Source organism: Orycteropus afer, unplaced genomic scaffold, assembly GCF_000298275.1.
Source record: "Orycteropus afer afer isolate SDZICR_OR568_19922 unplaced genomic scaffold, OryAfe1.0 scaffold00326, whole genome shotgun sequence".
Taxonomy (NCBI): Eukaryota; Metazoa; Chordata; class Mammalia; order Tubulidentata; family Orycteropodidae; genus Orycteropus; species Orycteropus afer.
The window spans coordinates 1,808,855-1,824,993 of NW_006921913.1; the positions used below are offsets into that span (position 1 = coordinate 1,808,855).

Consider the following 16,139-nt stretch of genomic DNA (forward strand, 5'->3'; position numbering starts at 1 on the left):
GGGTTTGAACCGCCAGCCTTCTGGTTAGCAGTCAAGTGCCTTAGCCACTATGCTACCAGAGCTCCTATTACTGACCTGGGATCTTTAAATGCAATGAGGATAGTTGGATCCCATAGTGGTAGGAGCTAAGTAGTGGTGTAAGGTTGGCATGGTTACCATAATGGACAGTTAAATCAGAGCAGTAATCAGAACTGTCTGACTCACAGTGACTTATTGCATTGGCTATTTCTTTTAAAGTATCCCTAGAAAAGAAATAGATGCTAAATCTACTAAATTATTATTTGATCTACACAAGTAAAAGAGTTCTAGGTCAAGTGAACAGAAGGCTAACTTGAAGCAGAGAATCATAGCCTTTTATTAATTCCCAGATTTGAGCCAGTTTATAGACCCACAATGTCTCGAATAAAGGGAGATCAAGTCCCCTTGAGGAATGACCTGTTGCACTACCAAAAATCTATACTATTAATCTTTCTTCCAGCCCTTCCCAAAGTGATCTATATCTTTTATAAGAGTAACTGTGCACTGAAGAAAAAGAAACAATCAGACTTTTAAGAGATTATTGAACACTTTCTAGGAGTTCCAAAATGTTACTGTGACCCACCAATCAGTGTAGGAAAGAGGCTTTATAGAGATCTGGTGATTAATGAAGTTTTAGCTCAAGTTCACCTCAGTGGGTGAGATGGGTCCAATGGGTTCCCAAACCCATCCTGTAATTATTTCCTCAGTTCCAGAAGGCATAACTAGAATAGATATACTAAACAACTGGAGAAATCCCCACAATGGTTGTCTGACCTGGGGAGTAAGGGGTATTACAGTAGGAAAGACCAAGTGAAAGACACTAGAATTGCCTCTATGTAAGAAAATAGTAAACAAAAACCAATACCACATTCCTGGAGGGGTTGAGAGATTAATGCCACCATCAAGGGCTTAAAGGATAAGGGGTGGTGGTGATTCCCACAATTCACCTACTTGCTCTGCAGAAAATAGATGCATCTTGAATAACGAGAGGATTATTGTAAAATTAACTAGGTGGTGACTCTGCAGCTGCTGTTCCAGATGTGATTTCACTGCTACAGCAAATTAACCAGGGCTTAGAACCAGTTCAACTCCCTGCTGAGAATGTGCATTTCCACCCCAGAAATACTGAATCAGAATTCACCTGTTAACAAAATACCCAGGTGATTCTTTGGTACCAAAGATGTGGTAAAACCAATGTGAGATTGTTCACCACAGATTGGTAAGTAACCACAAGTAAACTCATGCTTACTTTGTTGATTGGGTAATCTGCCCCGAATATTTCAATTCTCCAGCCCTATATCATAATTTAGTGTGCAGTGACCTTGATAGCCTTTCCCTTCACCAGACAGCACATTGATTACATTGATGGCATTATGCTGGTTCAACCTACTGAGCAAAGAGTAGCAACTACTCTAGATTTATTGATAATACATTTGTATGACAGAGGGTAGAAAATAAATCATAACAAAAATTCAGGGCCTTCTAGCTCAGTTAAATACCTAGTTACCCCATCTAAAGTAAAGGTTAAGTTATCACATGTATCACCTACTACAAACAAAAAAGTGTCACAATGCTTAGGAGGGCTCTTTAGATTTTGGAAGCAACATATTCCCTATTTAGGTATGCTACTTTGGCACATTTATCGAGTGACTTGAAAAGCTGCAAGTTTTGGGTGAAGCTGCAAGTTTTGGGTGAAACTGAGAACAAGAGACCGCTTTACAAAAGGCCCAGGCTGGTGTACAAATTGCTCCATCATTTGAGTCATACAATCCAGCTGATCCAGTGAAGTCTGAAGAGTCAGCAGCAGAGAAAGATGCTGTCTGGAGCCTTTGGCAGGCCCCTATTTAGTGAATCACAGTGCAGACCCTAAGGATTATGGAGCAAAGCCCTGCCATCCTGTAGATAACTACTCTCCTTTTGAAAGAAAACTTTGGATTGCTACTGGGCCTTACTTGACCATGAAGTGTCTAACTACAAGCCAAGAAGTATCATGCAATCTGAGCTGTCCATGACAAACTGGGTGTTGTTTGACCCAACAACACATGAAGTTGGGTATGCACAGCAGCACTCCTCCATCAAACAGAAGTAATATATACAAGATCAGGCTAGAGTAAACCCTGAAGGAACAAGTAGGCTAAATGAGGAAGTGACCCAAATGCCCAGGTCCTTATTCCAGATATATTACCTCCTACCAGCCTGCACTTATGGCCACATGGGGAGTCCCATATGATCAGCTGGCAAAAGAGAATATTCAGGCCTACTTTACAGTTGGTAATGCATGAAATGCAAGCACCACCTGAAAGTAGACAACAGCAGCACTGCATCCCCTCTCTGGACCATTGCTCAAGGACAGTGGTGAACAGAAATCCTACCAGTGGGCAGAATTTCACTCAGTGCTGGTCCATTTTGTTTAGAAGGACATGGCTACATGTGCAACTGTATACCACTGGCTGTAGCCAATGATTTGACTGACAGTCAAGGACTTAGATGGAACATGATTAGAAAACTGGTGACAAGGAGGTCTGGAGAAGAAATATGTGGATAAATTTCTCTGAATGGACAATATTTGGAGAATATTTGTTTTCCACATGAATGCTCACCAAAGGGTGACCTCAGCATAAGGAGATTTTAATACAGGCAGTTCTCAGGTTATAAACATCTGATGTAGGGCCAATTCCTCAAACCAAACTCATTGCTATCAAATTGATTCTGACTCATAGGCTCTCCATTGGGTTTCCAAGGTTGTAAATCTTTACGGAAGAAGGTTGCCTCATCTTTCTTCCACAGAGTGGCTAGTGGGTTTGAACCACTGACCTTTTGGTTAGCAGCCAAATGCTTAAACCACTACTCCACCTAAGCTCCTTAGGGACAAATCCTATTTGCCCTTTAATGCAGGGCTTGGAACCAGTTCTGTCGCAACTGATGAAGCAAAACAGGAACAGATCAGAATTTTTACCATTTGGGTGATTCATCATGGTAACCAGAACAAGAAATATTACTGGTCAGAGTCCTGAAATGGGAGATTTGGAAAAGGCATAGTGAGCCCTTTCAGGAGCTTGATGCACAAGGCTGTATTACTGGCAGTATTGAGGAGGAGTCACACATACTCAATGCAGCACAGTCAGCCATCATTTTGGACTGGAGTGCTGCCATCTTTGAAGCCCTGCTTTAATATTATATAAATTTGCCCTCAGTTTGAAAGTACTGAAACAATCCCTCCAACCCCCCCAAAAAAACCTAATTGTCCTCAATCGATTCCAATTCATAGTGATCTGGACAGACTAGAACTGCCCCGTAGGGTTTCCAAGGCTATACATCTTTAAGAAAGCAGACTGCCACATTTTCTCCTGCAGAAGAGGAGCTGCTGGCCTTTTGGTTCACAGGTGAGTGCTTTAACCATTGCACCACCAGGGCTCCAGAACCAACTCCTAAACACAACAAATTTCTTGATCACAATCACCATCACTTGCTACATGTGTAGCTTCTAAATCATTGAAAAGGCTCTGAGTCTTTTATCACACTAAAGTAAGGCTAAATAAGAATCATATACACCTGTTCCAACTGACCTACAAATTCTTAAAGACATAGTTAAGAACGAATCTCATTCTTAACCCAGGGACTGCTTGTAAGCAAGTGGATAAGATGATTTGAGTCTGTGAATACTAGTCTCTTTCCTCAGCCACTCCCGTCACTGCCTAATGGGTTCATGAACAAAGTGGCAATGGTGGCCGGGATGGAGGTTATGCATGGACTCAGCAACATGAATTTCCACTCACCAAAGCCTATCTGGCTACAGCCACTGTTGAGTGCCCAATCTGCTAGCAGCAGAGATCGACACTAAGTCCCAATATGGCACTATTCCTTGGAGTGAGCAACTACCTGCTTGTTGGTTGATTATAACGGATAACTTTCATCATGGAAGCACTCAACTCTTACTGGAATAATCATTTAATGCTGGATACAAATTTGTCTTGCCTACGTGCAATACTTCTGCCAAAACAACCATCTGTGGATGTACAGAATGCCTTATCCAACATTACAATATCCCACGTGGCATTGCTTTCTGATCAAGGAACTCACTTCAAAGCTAATGAGTTGACTTGGTAATGAGCCCATACCCATGGAATTAACTAGTCTTACCATGTTCCTCATGAAGCACTTGTCCTGCTATAATGATAGAATCACCTCTGGAAAACTGAGTTAGAGCCAGTTAGTGGCAGTATCTTGCAGGGTTGGCAATGGTCCCCAGAAGGCTATAAACCAAAAGCCACTGCCATCGAGTCAAATCCTACTCACAGAAAAAACCTAAAAGACAAAGTAGAACTGTCTCATAGTTTCCAAGGCTATAAATCTTTACAGAAGCAGAATGTGTCAACTTTCTACCCCCAGAGTAGCTAAGGGGTTTGAACCACCATTCTTTTGGTTAGCAGTCAAATGCTATAACTACAATACCACCAGTGCTCCTTAATCTTTTTAAAATTGATGATAAATAAGAAAACATAATCATCACACAGCAAAACAGGCTTTCAAATAATCGGGTGTGTGGTCGAGTCCATTCCATCTCACAAAGACCCTATATAACAGAGTAGAATTGCCCCATAGGATTTCCATGACTGTAAATCTTTATGGAAGCAGACTGCTACATTTTTCTTCCACAGAGAAGCTGGTGGGTTCAAACTATTGTCTTCTCAATTAACAGGAAAGCATTTAACTTTTATCAATGTCCAATAAACGGTATGGGTTTTTCCCATAGCTAGGATTCATAGGTACAGGAATTAAGGGGTGGAAATGGGAGAGGCACCACTCACTATCACCCCTAGTGATGCACTAGCAAAAATTTTGTTCTGTCCTACAATATTATGCACTGCTTATCTAGAGAAATCAGTTCTAAATGCATAAATATTCCCAGTAGGAGACATACAATGATTCCATTGAACTAGAAGTTGAGACTGCCACCTGGCCACTTTGGGCTCCTCATGCTCCTGAGTCAGGCAAAGAAGGCAGTTACTGTACCGTCTGGAGTTGTCAGTCATGATTACAAAGGGGAAATGGGACCACTATTACACAATGCGGTAAGGAAGAACACGTCTGGAATATAGGAGATCCCTTAGGACATCTCTTAGGACTACCATGCCCTGTGCTCAAAGTCAATGTAAAATTTCAGCAACCCAATTTAGGCAAGACTACTAAAGATCCCAAACCTCTCAAAAATGAAGGTCTGGGTCACTTGTCATGGTTTGGGCTAAGACCTATGACCAGCAGAGGTGCTTGCTGAGGACAAAGGGAATGTAGAATGCATAATGGAAAAAGTAGTTATGAATACCAGCCACAACACATAACAGTTGCAGAAACAAAGATTATAATTGTTTTCATTGTATTTCTTCCTTACTTTATTACAAATGTTTGTGTCTGAATATAGACAGCAAATATCTTGCTTTCTTCCCTCAACTTAAAATGTATTAATAATCTTTATATCATATTTAAGTTAAGGACAGAAAGGAAAAGCAAAAAACAAACCCACTACCACTGAGTGAATTCCAAGTCATTGTGACCCTATAGGGCAGAGCAGAACTACCCCCTACCCACAGGGTTTCCAAAGCTGTAAATTCTTATGAAAACAGACTGCTTCAACTTTCTCCCACTGAGCAGCTAGTAGGTTTGAACTGCCAAACTTCTGGTTAGCAGCCAACTGCTTTAACCACTGTGCCACCAGAGTTCCTTTATAAAGGAGAAGAATGAACAATAATTAAAGTCTTTTCAAACTCTTCTAAGGAAACGGTTAGCGTATTTTCAATTTATATTATTTTAGGCAGAAACATGACTTTGTTATTGTCTTTATGTAGAAATTAAGTATGGTTTAACCCTTAACCCTTTCAATACCTAATTAATTTCTGCTTTGAATTTTTTGTTGAAACCATGTATATTCAATAATGGAAGGTATTTTGAATGAAATGGGAAAAAAATTTTCAGAGTAAGGATTTTCATAAAATAATTGGGACACATATGTCCTGAGGATCGGAAGTAAGATGGGGCAATCTACTTCCGTAGTAATACTGCCTCGGAAACCCAAGGAGAGGTCGCTATGAGTTGGGCATATAACAACAACAACAACAATGTCCTGAGGGGTCTCTGGTGCTGCAGTTGTTGGAACAAGACACATTTCTTCAGTTATACAGGACCCCACTAGATGGCAGCACACAGTGCATAATGACTTTCTGCTAAAGCAGAAAATGTAGGTGGCCACAGCATTTCCCACAGGTCATGAAAGGATTAAGAAGATGTGTTTGGGTACCAAATTGACCTGGAAAAGAAAAATCCTGTCAAGACTGCAACATCAATTACTGTCTCAGTTTCCAACATGCCAGCCTACCATACAGGTTTCCCATTTGCCAGCCCTCACAAGCACGTGAACCAATTCCTTAAAATAAATCATAGATATACAAACAGCTATATATAATACTTTGATAGATAGGTTAAGTCTTAAATAACCAAAAAAAAAAAACTTACTGCCATTGAGTCAGTCCCAACTCATAGCAATTCCTTGGTTTTCCAAGGCAGTATCTCTACGGAAGTAGATTGCCCTGTCTTAAATAGGGTGACCATATAGATAGATGTGTATGTATGTATGTACAAACACACACGCCTATATATATACCACTTATTGGTTCTTTTCCCTGGAGAACGCTGATATAGCCAGTATAGAGCAGAAAACTAATTCAAACCTCGGTCTGATTCCAAAACCTGAGTACTTTCTAACATTCTAGATTATTCTAAAGTGAGAGCTACAGAAGTCTTAGGCCACCTATAAAAATCAATAGTTGTTAAAAAAAAAACTGGGTCAACTAACAAGTAAAGCAACTGTGTGACTGGACATCTGTACCATTCTGAGTCTCAATTTGTCCTATTCAACAAGTATCTATTAAACGCTCTGGCATTAAACACATATGTTTAAGGAGAGTTCTGCACCATTCATAGTAGAGAAAAAGTGGAAACAACTTGAATGTCAGTGGCTTGACAGACATTCACATATAAAATTGGAAAACCCTTATAAATGTGAATCTACATATGGTCAGTCTCAGGAACAGCACAAAAGGACATCAATGCAATTATTAACATTAACTACTACAGCTGGAAGTCAAGAGTTAAAAAAAAGGTAAAACACTAAAAATCTGTAATCCATCTGAAAACAAAAAAAATCTACTGAATATCACTGGGGTTTTGTTGTGAAGGTAGACTGGGCAATCTATTTCCACAAAGATTTACCACCTTGGAAACCCAAAGGGGGTTGCTATGAGTCGAAATGGACTCAATGGCAGTGAGTTTGGTTAGGTCCTGAGGATAAAGCAGAGTACACAAGAGACATGTACCCTGCCCTTGTGCCATGGCTTTTAAAATTACTGTGGAAAAGTGACTGCCAAGGGCAGAGGGTGGTAGGGAGCTCTGCATTTTCCCTCCCTGACTCCAGGTTCCTGGAGCCACCTTCCCTCAGACAAGGAGCTGGGCAGCCTGCAAAGAACCACTCTATACGCCCAGATTAGGCCTTCTCCGGTGACCTTCAACCCAGCATGGTCCCTTTGGCTCTCACCAAATCCTTTAATGAGCTCGGTGAAGACCCCAGGGTCACTCTCCCTAGGGCACCTTTCCTCAGCATTGCCTGTCATGGTCCCAACCACATGCCACTCCGTATTCAATTAATATAGACAGGTTTGGTTTTATATTTACATTAAGCAGAAAGTTGGGGAGGGGACTTTAAAAAATTAATACAATGCTGGTATGTACCAAACACAGTTTCTGTGCCAAGCAGATTAGTAGGCTCTGGCATATATTAATAAAACATTCTCACAATACCTAAGAACCTCAAAATCTAGGAAATAAGCACAGACAACTCAAAGGCAGTATCACATGTATACAATGCATATGAAAAATATACAAGATGTGTTCTAGAAGTTTAGAGGTAGGAGAGATGATTAGTATCTGTGCTGATCCAAAAAACTTCGACAGACAAGTTGATTTGAGTCTTAAACAGGGTGACCATATAATTTGTCATACAAACCAGAACACTGCTCCAGAATACCAAAAACAAAACTCACTGCCATCGAGTCGGTTCTGACCACTCAGAAAGGCATCAACATTGGAGATCTTGGATAGACTGGGAGAAAAAATGCAGAAAATTCAAAAACATAAAAAAGACCAGGGTAACTGGTCAGAGAGAGACTGGTGAAACTCCCAAGAGTATGGCCCCTAGTCACCAATTGGGCAGAAATTGAACTAACTGCCATGCCATGGCTCAACTCTCAGCCAGACAGGCAAGCTTACAAGCTGAACAACTATACCAGGGAGATACGCTCCTTAGAAGTCAACCATGGGAGATCAGAAGGGTAGCATTTGTAAAGAAAGAATGCTAGGCAGGCAGGAACACAACATAAGAAGGACATAGGGAAGGGGTAACCACAGGGAAGGGGTAACCACAGGGAGGAGATGGAAGGATAGCTTTCACATTGTGAGCATTGTAATCAGTGTCATGAAACAAAACATGTATGAACTGTCAAATGTAAAACGAATCTTTGTAAAATTTCACCCAAAGTACAGTAAAAAGTTTAAAAATATAATAATTTTCTTTAAAATATATCTGGATGAGAACCCAGGTATAGATCCATCGACCTATAGTCAGCTGATCTTTGACAAAGGCCCCAAATCCATTAAGTGGGGAAGAGAATGTTTGTTTAATAAATGGTGCTGGCAAAACTGGAGAGCCATGTGCAGAAAAATGAAACAAGATATGTACCTCACACCACACACAAAAACAAACTCCAGATGGATCAAAGACTTAAATGTGAAACCTAGAACTATACAGTTCCTCAAGGAAAATTTAGGGTCAAACTTAAGGGCCCTAATATTTGGTATCAATAGACTACCAAGCATAATTCAAAATGCACCAACAGCAGAAGAGAAGCCAGATGATTGGGACCTTCTAAAAATTAAATGTTTATGTGCTTCCAAAGACTTCTCCAAAAGAGTCAAAAGAGAACCTACAGATTGGGAAAAAATATTTGGTAATAACATATCTGACAAGGGACTTATCTCTAGAATTTATAGAACACTCCAACACCTCAATAACAAAAAGACAAACAATCCAATTAAAAAATGGGCAGAAGACATGAATAGACACTTCACCAAGGAGGATATTCAAGCGGCCAACAAACATATGAAGAAATGCTCACGATCATTAGCTATTAGAGAGATGCAAATCAAAACAACAATGAGATACCATCTTGCTCCAGCACGAGTATCAAAGTTCAACAAGACAGAAAATAACAAATGCTGGCGAGGTTGTGGAGAGATTGGGACTCTCATACACTGCTGGTGGGACTGTAAAATGGTACAACCATTGTGGAAAGCAGTATGGCGATTCCTTCAAAAGTTGGAAATACAAATACCATTTGACCCAGCCATCCCATTACTAGGTATATACCCTAAAGAAGTGAGAGCCATAACAAGAACAGATACATGCACGCCGATGTTCATCGCAGCACTATTTACAATAGCCAAAACTTGGAAACAACCTAGATGTCCAACAACTGAGGAATGGATAACCAAACTTTGGTACATTCACACAATGGAATACTATGCAATGCTAAAGAATAATGTAGAATCTGCAAAACACCGCATAACGTGGATGAACTTGGAGGACATTATGCTGAGCGAAATAAGTCAGTCACAAAAGGACAAATATTGTATTAGTCCGTTATTGTGAAAGTTAAGGAAAGGTTTATATATTGGAGGACATTTTCTTTGTTGGTTACCAGGGGTGGGAGGGAAGGGGAGGGAATGCTGTTAGATAGATAGAGATAAATATTGATTTGGGTGAAGAGAAGGGCAATGTACCAAATGTGAGTGACCAATATGGCAGCATTGAGGATGAGAAAGACAGAGAGAGTTACATGGGCAGTACAAACAACAAATATGAACCCCTTTGTAAATATAATACTGAGTTGTCAATGAAAGCAAACATGGGTATAGGGACGGATAGATGGGTGAACAAGCTAAACAATTATGTATGTCTAAATGGAGAGTGTATCCAAGATCATATACAGGGTTGGCAGACAATGGGCCTCTCGAAGAGTATGAAGGGATGGACACTGGGAGGAGGTAACTATGGGGAGGAAGTGGGAGGGGAGCTGCTGCATTGTAAATTTTGGTCAATGACATGAGACAAAGTATATGTGAACTGCTGTATGAAAAGTGAATTTACTCTGTAAATCTTCACCCAAATCCTAATAAATAAATAAATAAATAAATAAATAAAATATATATATATCTGGAATCTTCCTCCCCAGGAAAATACTTTGGTAGGGTTCTCCTAAACTATTGCCAGTGCCTTAAATCTAACGGACTGTTAGGTCTTCTATGCACACAAGGTTTTCCATGCCCAATAGAGGCTTTGACAACAATTGATTTTCATTCCCTTTAACCTTACCAGTAAGTCTTATCAGAAACAGCAGAGATAACCTCAGCTTCTGAACCTTCCAAGCAAAACATCCCCAGATATCTTCTCTAACCCCATTTTCAGTCATTCTTTGCATGTTGTTGTTGTTGTTATGTGCCATGGAGTCGTCCTGACTCACAGTGATCCCTCCTTGGGTTTCCAAGGCAGTATCTCTACGGAAGTAGATTGCCCAATCTTCCTTCCGGGGAATGGCTGGTGGGTTTGAACCACCAACCTTCTGTTAGCAGTCAAGTGCCTTAGGCACTACGCCACCAGAGCTCCCATTCTTTGCATGGGCAAATGCAATTTGGCTGATGGTTTGAATAGGACAAACTCAATCAATGGCCCTCAGACAGTCTCTCCAAAAATACAGACAAATCTCAATCACTGAACTTGAAACCGTAAATCGAAGGCACTCTTATATTGCACCCTCTGACTAAGTAGGTCTCATTTTAGAGGTCCAAACAACTGTAAACAACACATTCCTCCAGGGCACCATGCGCACCCCCATGACTACTTCATCTGTGTAAGCTAGGCATTAACTTGCCTCTCTTCTCAAAACAAGGTAACATCCACCTTGTTGTTAGTTGTGATTGTGTCAGCTCCAACTCATGGTGACCTTATATATAACAAAACATTGCACAATCCTGTGCCATCTCTGCCTTCCAACCTGGAGAGCTCATCTTCCAGCACTGTATCAGGCAATAGTCTATTGTGACATTTATGGTTTTCACTGGCTAATTTTTGAAGTAGATAGTCAGGCCTTTCTTCCTACTCTGTCATGGTCTGCAAGCTCCTCTAAAATTCCCCACATGGTGAGCTTGCTGGTATGTGAAATACTGGTAGCATACCTTCAAATCTTAAGGCAACACACAAGCCACCACAGTATGGCAGTCATAACAGACCTTCAAGTGTTTACAGAAACAAATACTACCTTGTCCTCGAAAGGCAGATTGCCTCAACTCAGTTTTTACGAATGACAAAATTTTCCTAGACTTCCTCCTGACATAAGGTCAGCAGTTCCAACCCACCAGCTGCACTGTGGAACAAAGGTGGTAGTCTGCTTACATCCTTGAAAACCATATGGGGCAGTTCCACTCCATCCTATCAGGTGACTATGAGTCAAAATGAACTCAATGACAAGGGGACTGGGTTTGGAGTAACCTCCTTGTAGGTCAAGGTGGAATGTATACAAATACTAATACACCTTGCTATAACTGGATGTCTTAAGCCAAGAGGAAAGGTTAATACAAAAACTTAGAGAGCCACATGATGTTGCAATGTAAACTTTGCAAGAGACAAACAGATACTGTACCAGCCCTGTTATTCAGATTAATTAGAGTGACTAAGGAAGACTATTATGTGTGAAAAATAAGGGTGGACTTGTTGGGAGATAATTCTCAATGGGCTTCTCCTGTTTCTGCACGTATTCTGAACAAGAGGCATTACCAGCTTTATTCTGGACTATCTTCTCAAGAATGTTCATATAGTGAACACACTCAAAAAACTGCCCCAGAGATAATGTCTTCCTCTGGGGCAGACAAAATACTTGATTGTTGTCCAGGATAATAAAGATGGCCTCCTAGAAGCAAAAGTTGAGCAGGTTAGGAGTTCCCTAAGATTTTGAGTTCCATTAAGTTGGGAGCTACTCAGCTATGCCAGAGGCACTGGGTGAACTGCATCCACCTGGGTCCCTATCTTTCCCCAAGGACTTGGAAGACAAGTAAACTAGTGTGAACATGAGGCTCACGCTATCTATTGTATTGTAATACAATCTTTTATCTCTGCCCCAGAAGCTGTCTGTCAGCATCTACAAAACTGTGGCAGGGTAATTGTTAGCTGTCAATCAGAGTAAAATCAAACACACTTCATAATTCTTACTAGATGCTAGATTTTGTCAAAAACCTTTTGCACCTACTGAGGTATCTAGTTTTACTGTTATTACTATGATGAATTACACTGATTATATCTCAAATGTTAAATAAACCCTGAATCCTGGAATAAACCCCCACTTGATCATAATGTATTGTTCTTTCAATATATTACTGGATTCAATTTACTAAAATTTCATTTATAATTTTGCATCTATTTTGATGAGGGATACTGGTCTGTAGCTTTCTTTTAATATCTTTGGTTTTGGAGTCAGAGTAATGTTGACCTCATAGAATCAGTTAAGAAGTATTCCTTCCTCCCCAATTTTCACAAAGAGTTTGTGTAAAATGAGTATTATTTATTTCTTAAACATTTACCAGTGAATTTACCAGTGAAACCTTCTTGGCTACAATTTTCTTTGTGGAAAGGTTTTAAACTATATTTTCAATCTCTGCTATTAAGTGCAGGTACAGAAAATTCATTTACGTATCACTCTCTGAAAAGCAATGCTTTAGTTACATCATGTTCAATCCCAAATTTTCTACACATATGAAAATCAAAGGAATAGCTGTTAGTGGATTGGATATCTTAAGATACACAGATTTATCAAGTACAATATTCCTTAGTTAACTTTAACATGTCATAATAGTTAAGGTTTTGAGGATAAAATTTATTGCTAAACCTACAGACATATCAAACTCATTGTAGGTCCAAAACTGAATCCATTTTCTTATCCATCAAGCCTACTCTTCTCTTGCACTTCACACAAGGCACCCAAGCTAAAAACCATAATCATTTCATCTCTCTTTAACCCTTCATTCAGTCAGTCACCATTCCTGCTGATTTTAATTACAGCAAAATTACTGAAATCTACCTCCTCCTCTCTAACCCACTTTAAGTAGTAAGGTTAATCATTTCAGACCCTGACCATTTTAAGAGATCTCTAGCTTTTCTCACTCTATTCCAATCCACTCTGCAAACTATAATAGCCCTGCAGGGTATCTGAAGATTGGTTCCAGGGCCCCTACTAATATAAAAATTCATGGTTGTTCAAGTCCCTTATATAAAATGACCTTGTTGTTGTTGTTGTTGTTATGTGCCATCGAGTCGGACCCGACTCATAGCGACCCCTCCTTGGGTTTCCGAGGCAGTATCACTACGGAAGTAGGATTGCCCAACCTTCCTTCCGAGGAGTGGAACCTATGCACAATCCCCCTCTATACATTAAATCTCTAGATTATTTATAATACCTAACAAACTGTAAATGGTCTATAAATAGCACTTTATACTTCCTCTTTGAGGGATTGCATTGGCCACTTAATTGCTTTGTAGGATCAATTTTTTCACCAAAGCAAAGGGTGCAAACAACACAAGTACCAAAAAAAAGAAGTGATCAATGCACAAACAAGTGCTGAACAGAAGGAGGATCTGTGAAATGGTGGAAGGCTGTATCAACACATCACTTCATTCACACGGATTCAATGTAGTGCTCAGCACACAGCAAAATCCAGTTTTGTATTTTGGAGTTTTCTGGAATTTTTCTTCCCCCCACCCCCCAAATATTTCTGAGCGGCGGTTGGTTGAATGCACCGATGTGGAACCCACAGATAACAGAGGGCCAAATGTACGAGTATAGTAATCTTTCTTAATTATAAAAGCGATCATGTCACTATCCCATGCAAATATTTTTGACAGTGAAATCCCCGTGATTGCAGGGCAATCCAAACTACACAATATGTAAAGCTTATCTTCTTAGCTTTAGATCCAAATATTTGTCCAGACTGTTATAATTATGTTTCAGTCACTTTGCTAGCTATTCCCTAAGCCATATACTTTAACATCACAATTGTTCATGTTTTTTATCTCCCCATGCTTTTCCATGACCTGTGTTGTGGAACAATGTTTACATACTTTAACAGAGCAATTGGCACACCATATTATTGTTTGGCTGTGAGTTTTTCAGAGAAGCAGTCATGGTTTATTCAACTTAAAAATTCCCAATCCCTAGTAATGTGCCTGAAATACAGCAGATGTTAAATATGTTTAATAAGTAATATTCCAATTATTTAAATATGTTCAATAAACACATTATCAACATTTAATTCTTATCCTGAGTACAACTTTCAAGATGAACTAAAATTAGTAATACTTGAGGAAATTAACGGATGAAAAATAAAGTTACTCCAAAGAAGAGGTCAGGAACAAGAGGGAGAGACAAGGATAAAACACAAAATATGTTGATTATTTAGCATTGAAGACAGGGAATATAACCAGAGAGATATTATGGGAAAAGCTTCTAGTCTACAGCACCAGCTCAAAAAAAAAAAATACTCGACCGGAAGCTAAAAATGAACAGGGGACAGAAGAGCCTGCGAAGTGGCCTGTCAGTCCCACGCAGTCAGCGTGTGGGGAGCTCATCACACAAGTACAAAGTGTTCTGCTTCGAATAACTAGAATCTCGGGTTCCTGGGCAGCTTGGGCTTTAGAAACTCCACCCTTAAGAAGGCACACCCTTGCCTGACTTTTCCTGCAGGATTGATGGCCTAAGCAAAGCATCTTACTACCTTCCAGAGAAGAGCGGCGGGAAGGAAAAAAAGATGTGTGACTAATGGATTGGGGGGCGTTCAAGTCTAACAAGTTTTTGGTTTGGGTTTTTTTTTTTTTGAGTGCCGGATACTGAGAATAAAGCGGAGTACACGAGAGATAATGGTCCTTGCCCTCGTGGCGTGGCTTTTAAAATTACTGTGGAAAAGTGACTGCCAAGGGCTGAGAGCGGTGGGGAGCCCTGCATTTTCCCTCCCCAACTCCAGGTTCCTGAAGCCACCTTCCCTCAGACACGGAGCTGTGGCGGCGGCAAAGAACCACATATATGCCCAGACTGGGCCTTCTCCCGTGACCCTCGACCCAGGACGGTCCCCTTGGCTCTCACCGAATCCTTTAATGAGCTCGGTGAAGACCCCGGGGTCGCTCTCCATAAGGCACCATTCCCCAGCATTGCCCGTCATGGCCCAGACCGCACGCCGCCCCGCTCCACCTCTCGCTCTCAGCCTCCCCTTGCACCAGCTGCTGCCGATCACAGATATCGGTATACCCGCCGCTGAGCTCGTCAACCCCACGTCACCCCGCCTACTTCCCGACAGCCTCCAGGCGCCGTCACCTGCAGCGCGACGGCGCGCTGGAGGACGCTCTAGCCACCCAAGAGACATCGAAACCCTTCCTAAGCCTTGCAGGACTCGTAGCGGATTCGGAAGGGGCTGGGGCCTGAGAAGAAAGGGCGGGGATTCAGAGGGCCGAAAGAGGTAACATCCGGGGTCCTCGCTAGTCAGGAGTGAGGGCGGAGCAAGAGAGGGGGCGGGGCCCGATAACGGGAGCCGAACCTGAAAGTCCCGGAGGCGGTGGAGCTGGAGTTACAGCTACCTTCCAGGCCGCCGACTCCCGTGGTTTCCCAACGCTGCTCAGAGCTTCTACCAGCGGCGGTGCGTGTACGAGGATCCGCTGGGATCTCGGCCGCCAAGTACAGGTGAGGAAGCTGCGGGAGGCCGGCTTGGGGGCCCTTTGTGCGGTCTGAGCGGCTCCAAGGGCGCTCCTCCATGGCCCTCACCCAGCATCCCAGCGGCCATAATCGGGGCGAACCCTTCGCCAAACCATCATTTTCCCTTGCCCCGCCTATGCGCCCTGCCCTTGCTAGGTACAGGTACCAGCATCGCTTTAGAGACATTCTCCCTCGCAGAGCTAGGCCTGCACTCTCCCGAAAGTGGGCCCT

General features: G+C 41.5%; 1 protein-coding gene across 1 annotated transcript in view; it reads right to left on the reverse strand.

Moving 5' to 3' along the window:
* Positions 1-15,381, reverse strand: part of UCHL5 (ubiquitin C-terminal hydrolase L5) — a 73,580-nt gene extending 58,199 nt beyond the window's left edge. The window contains exon 1 of the mRNA XM_007952161.2: positions 15,306-15,381. Coding sequence (XP_007950352.1) covers positions 15,306-15,381 — 76 coding nt within the window. The remainder of the gene's footprint in view (positions 1-15,305) is intronic.
* Between the last annotated feature and the right edge of the window lie 758 nt (positions 15,382-16,139).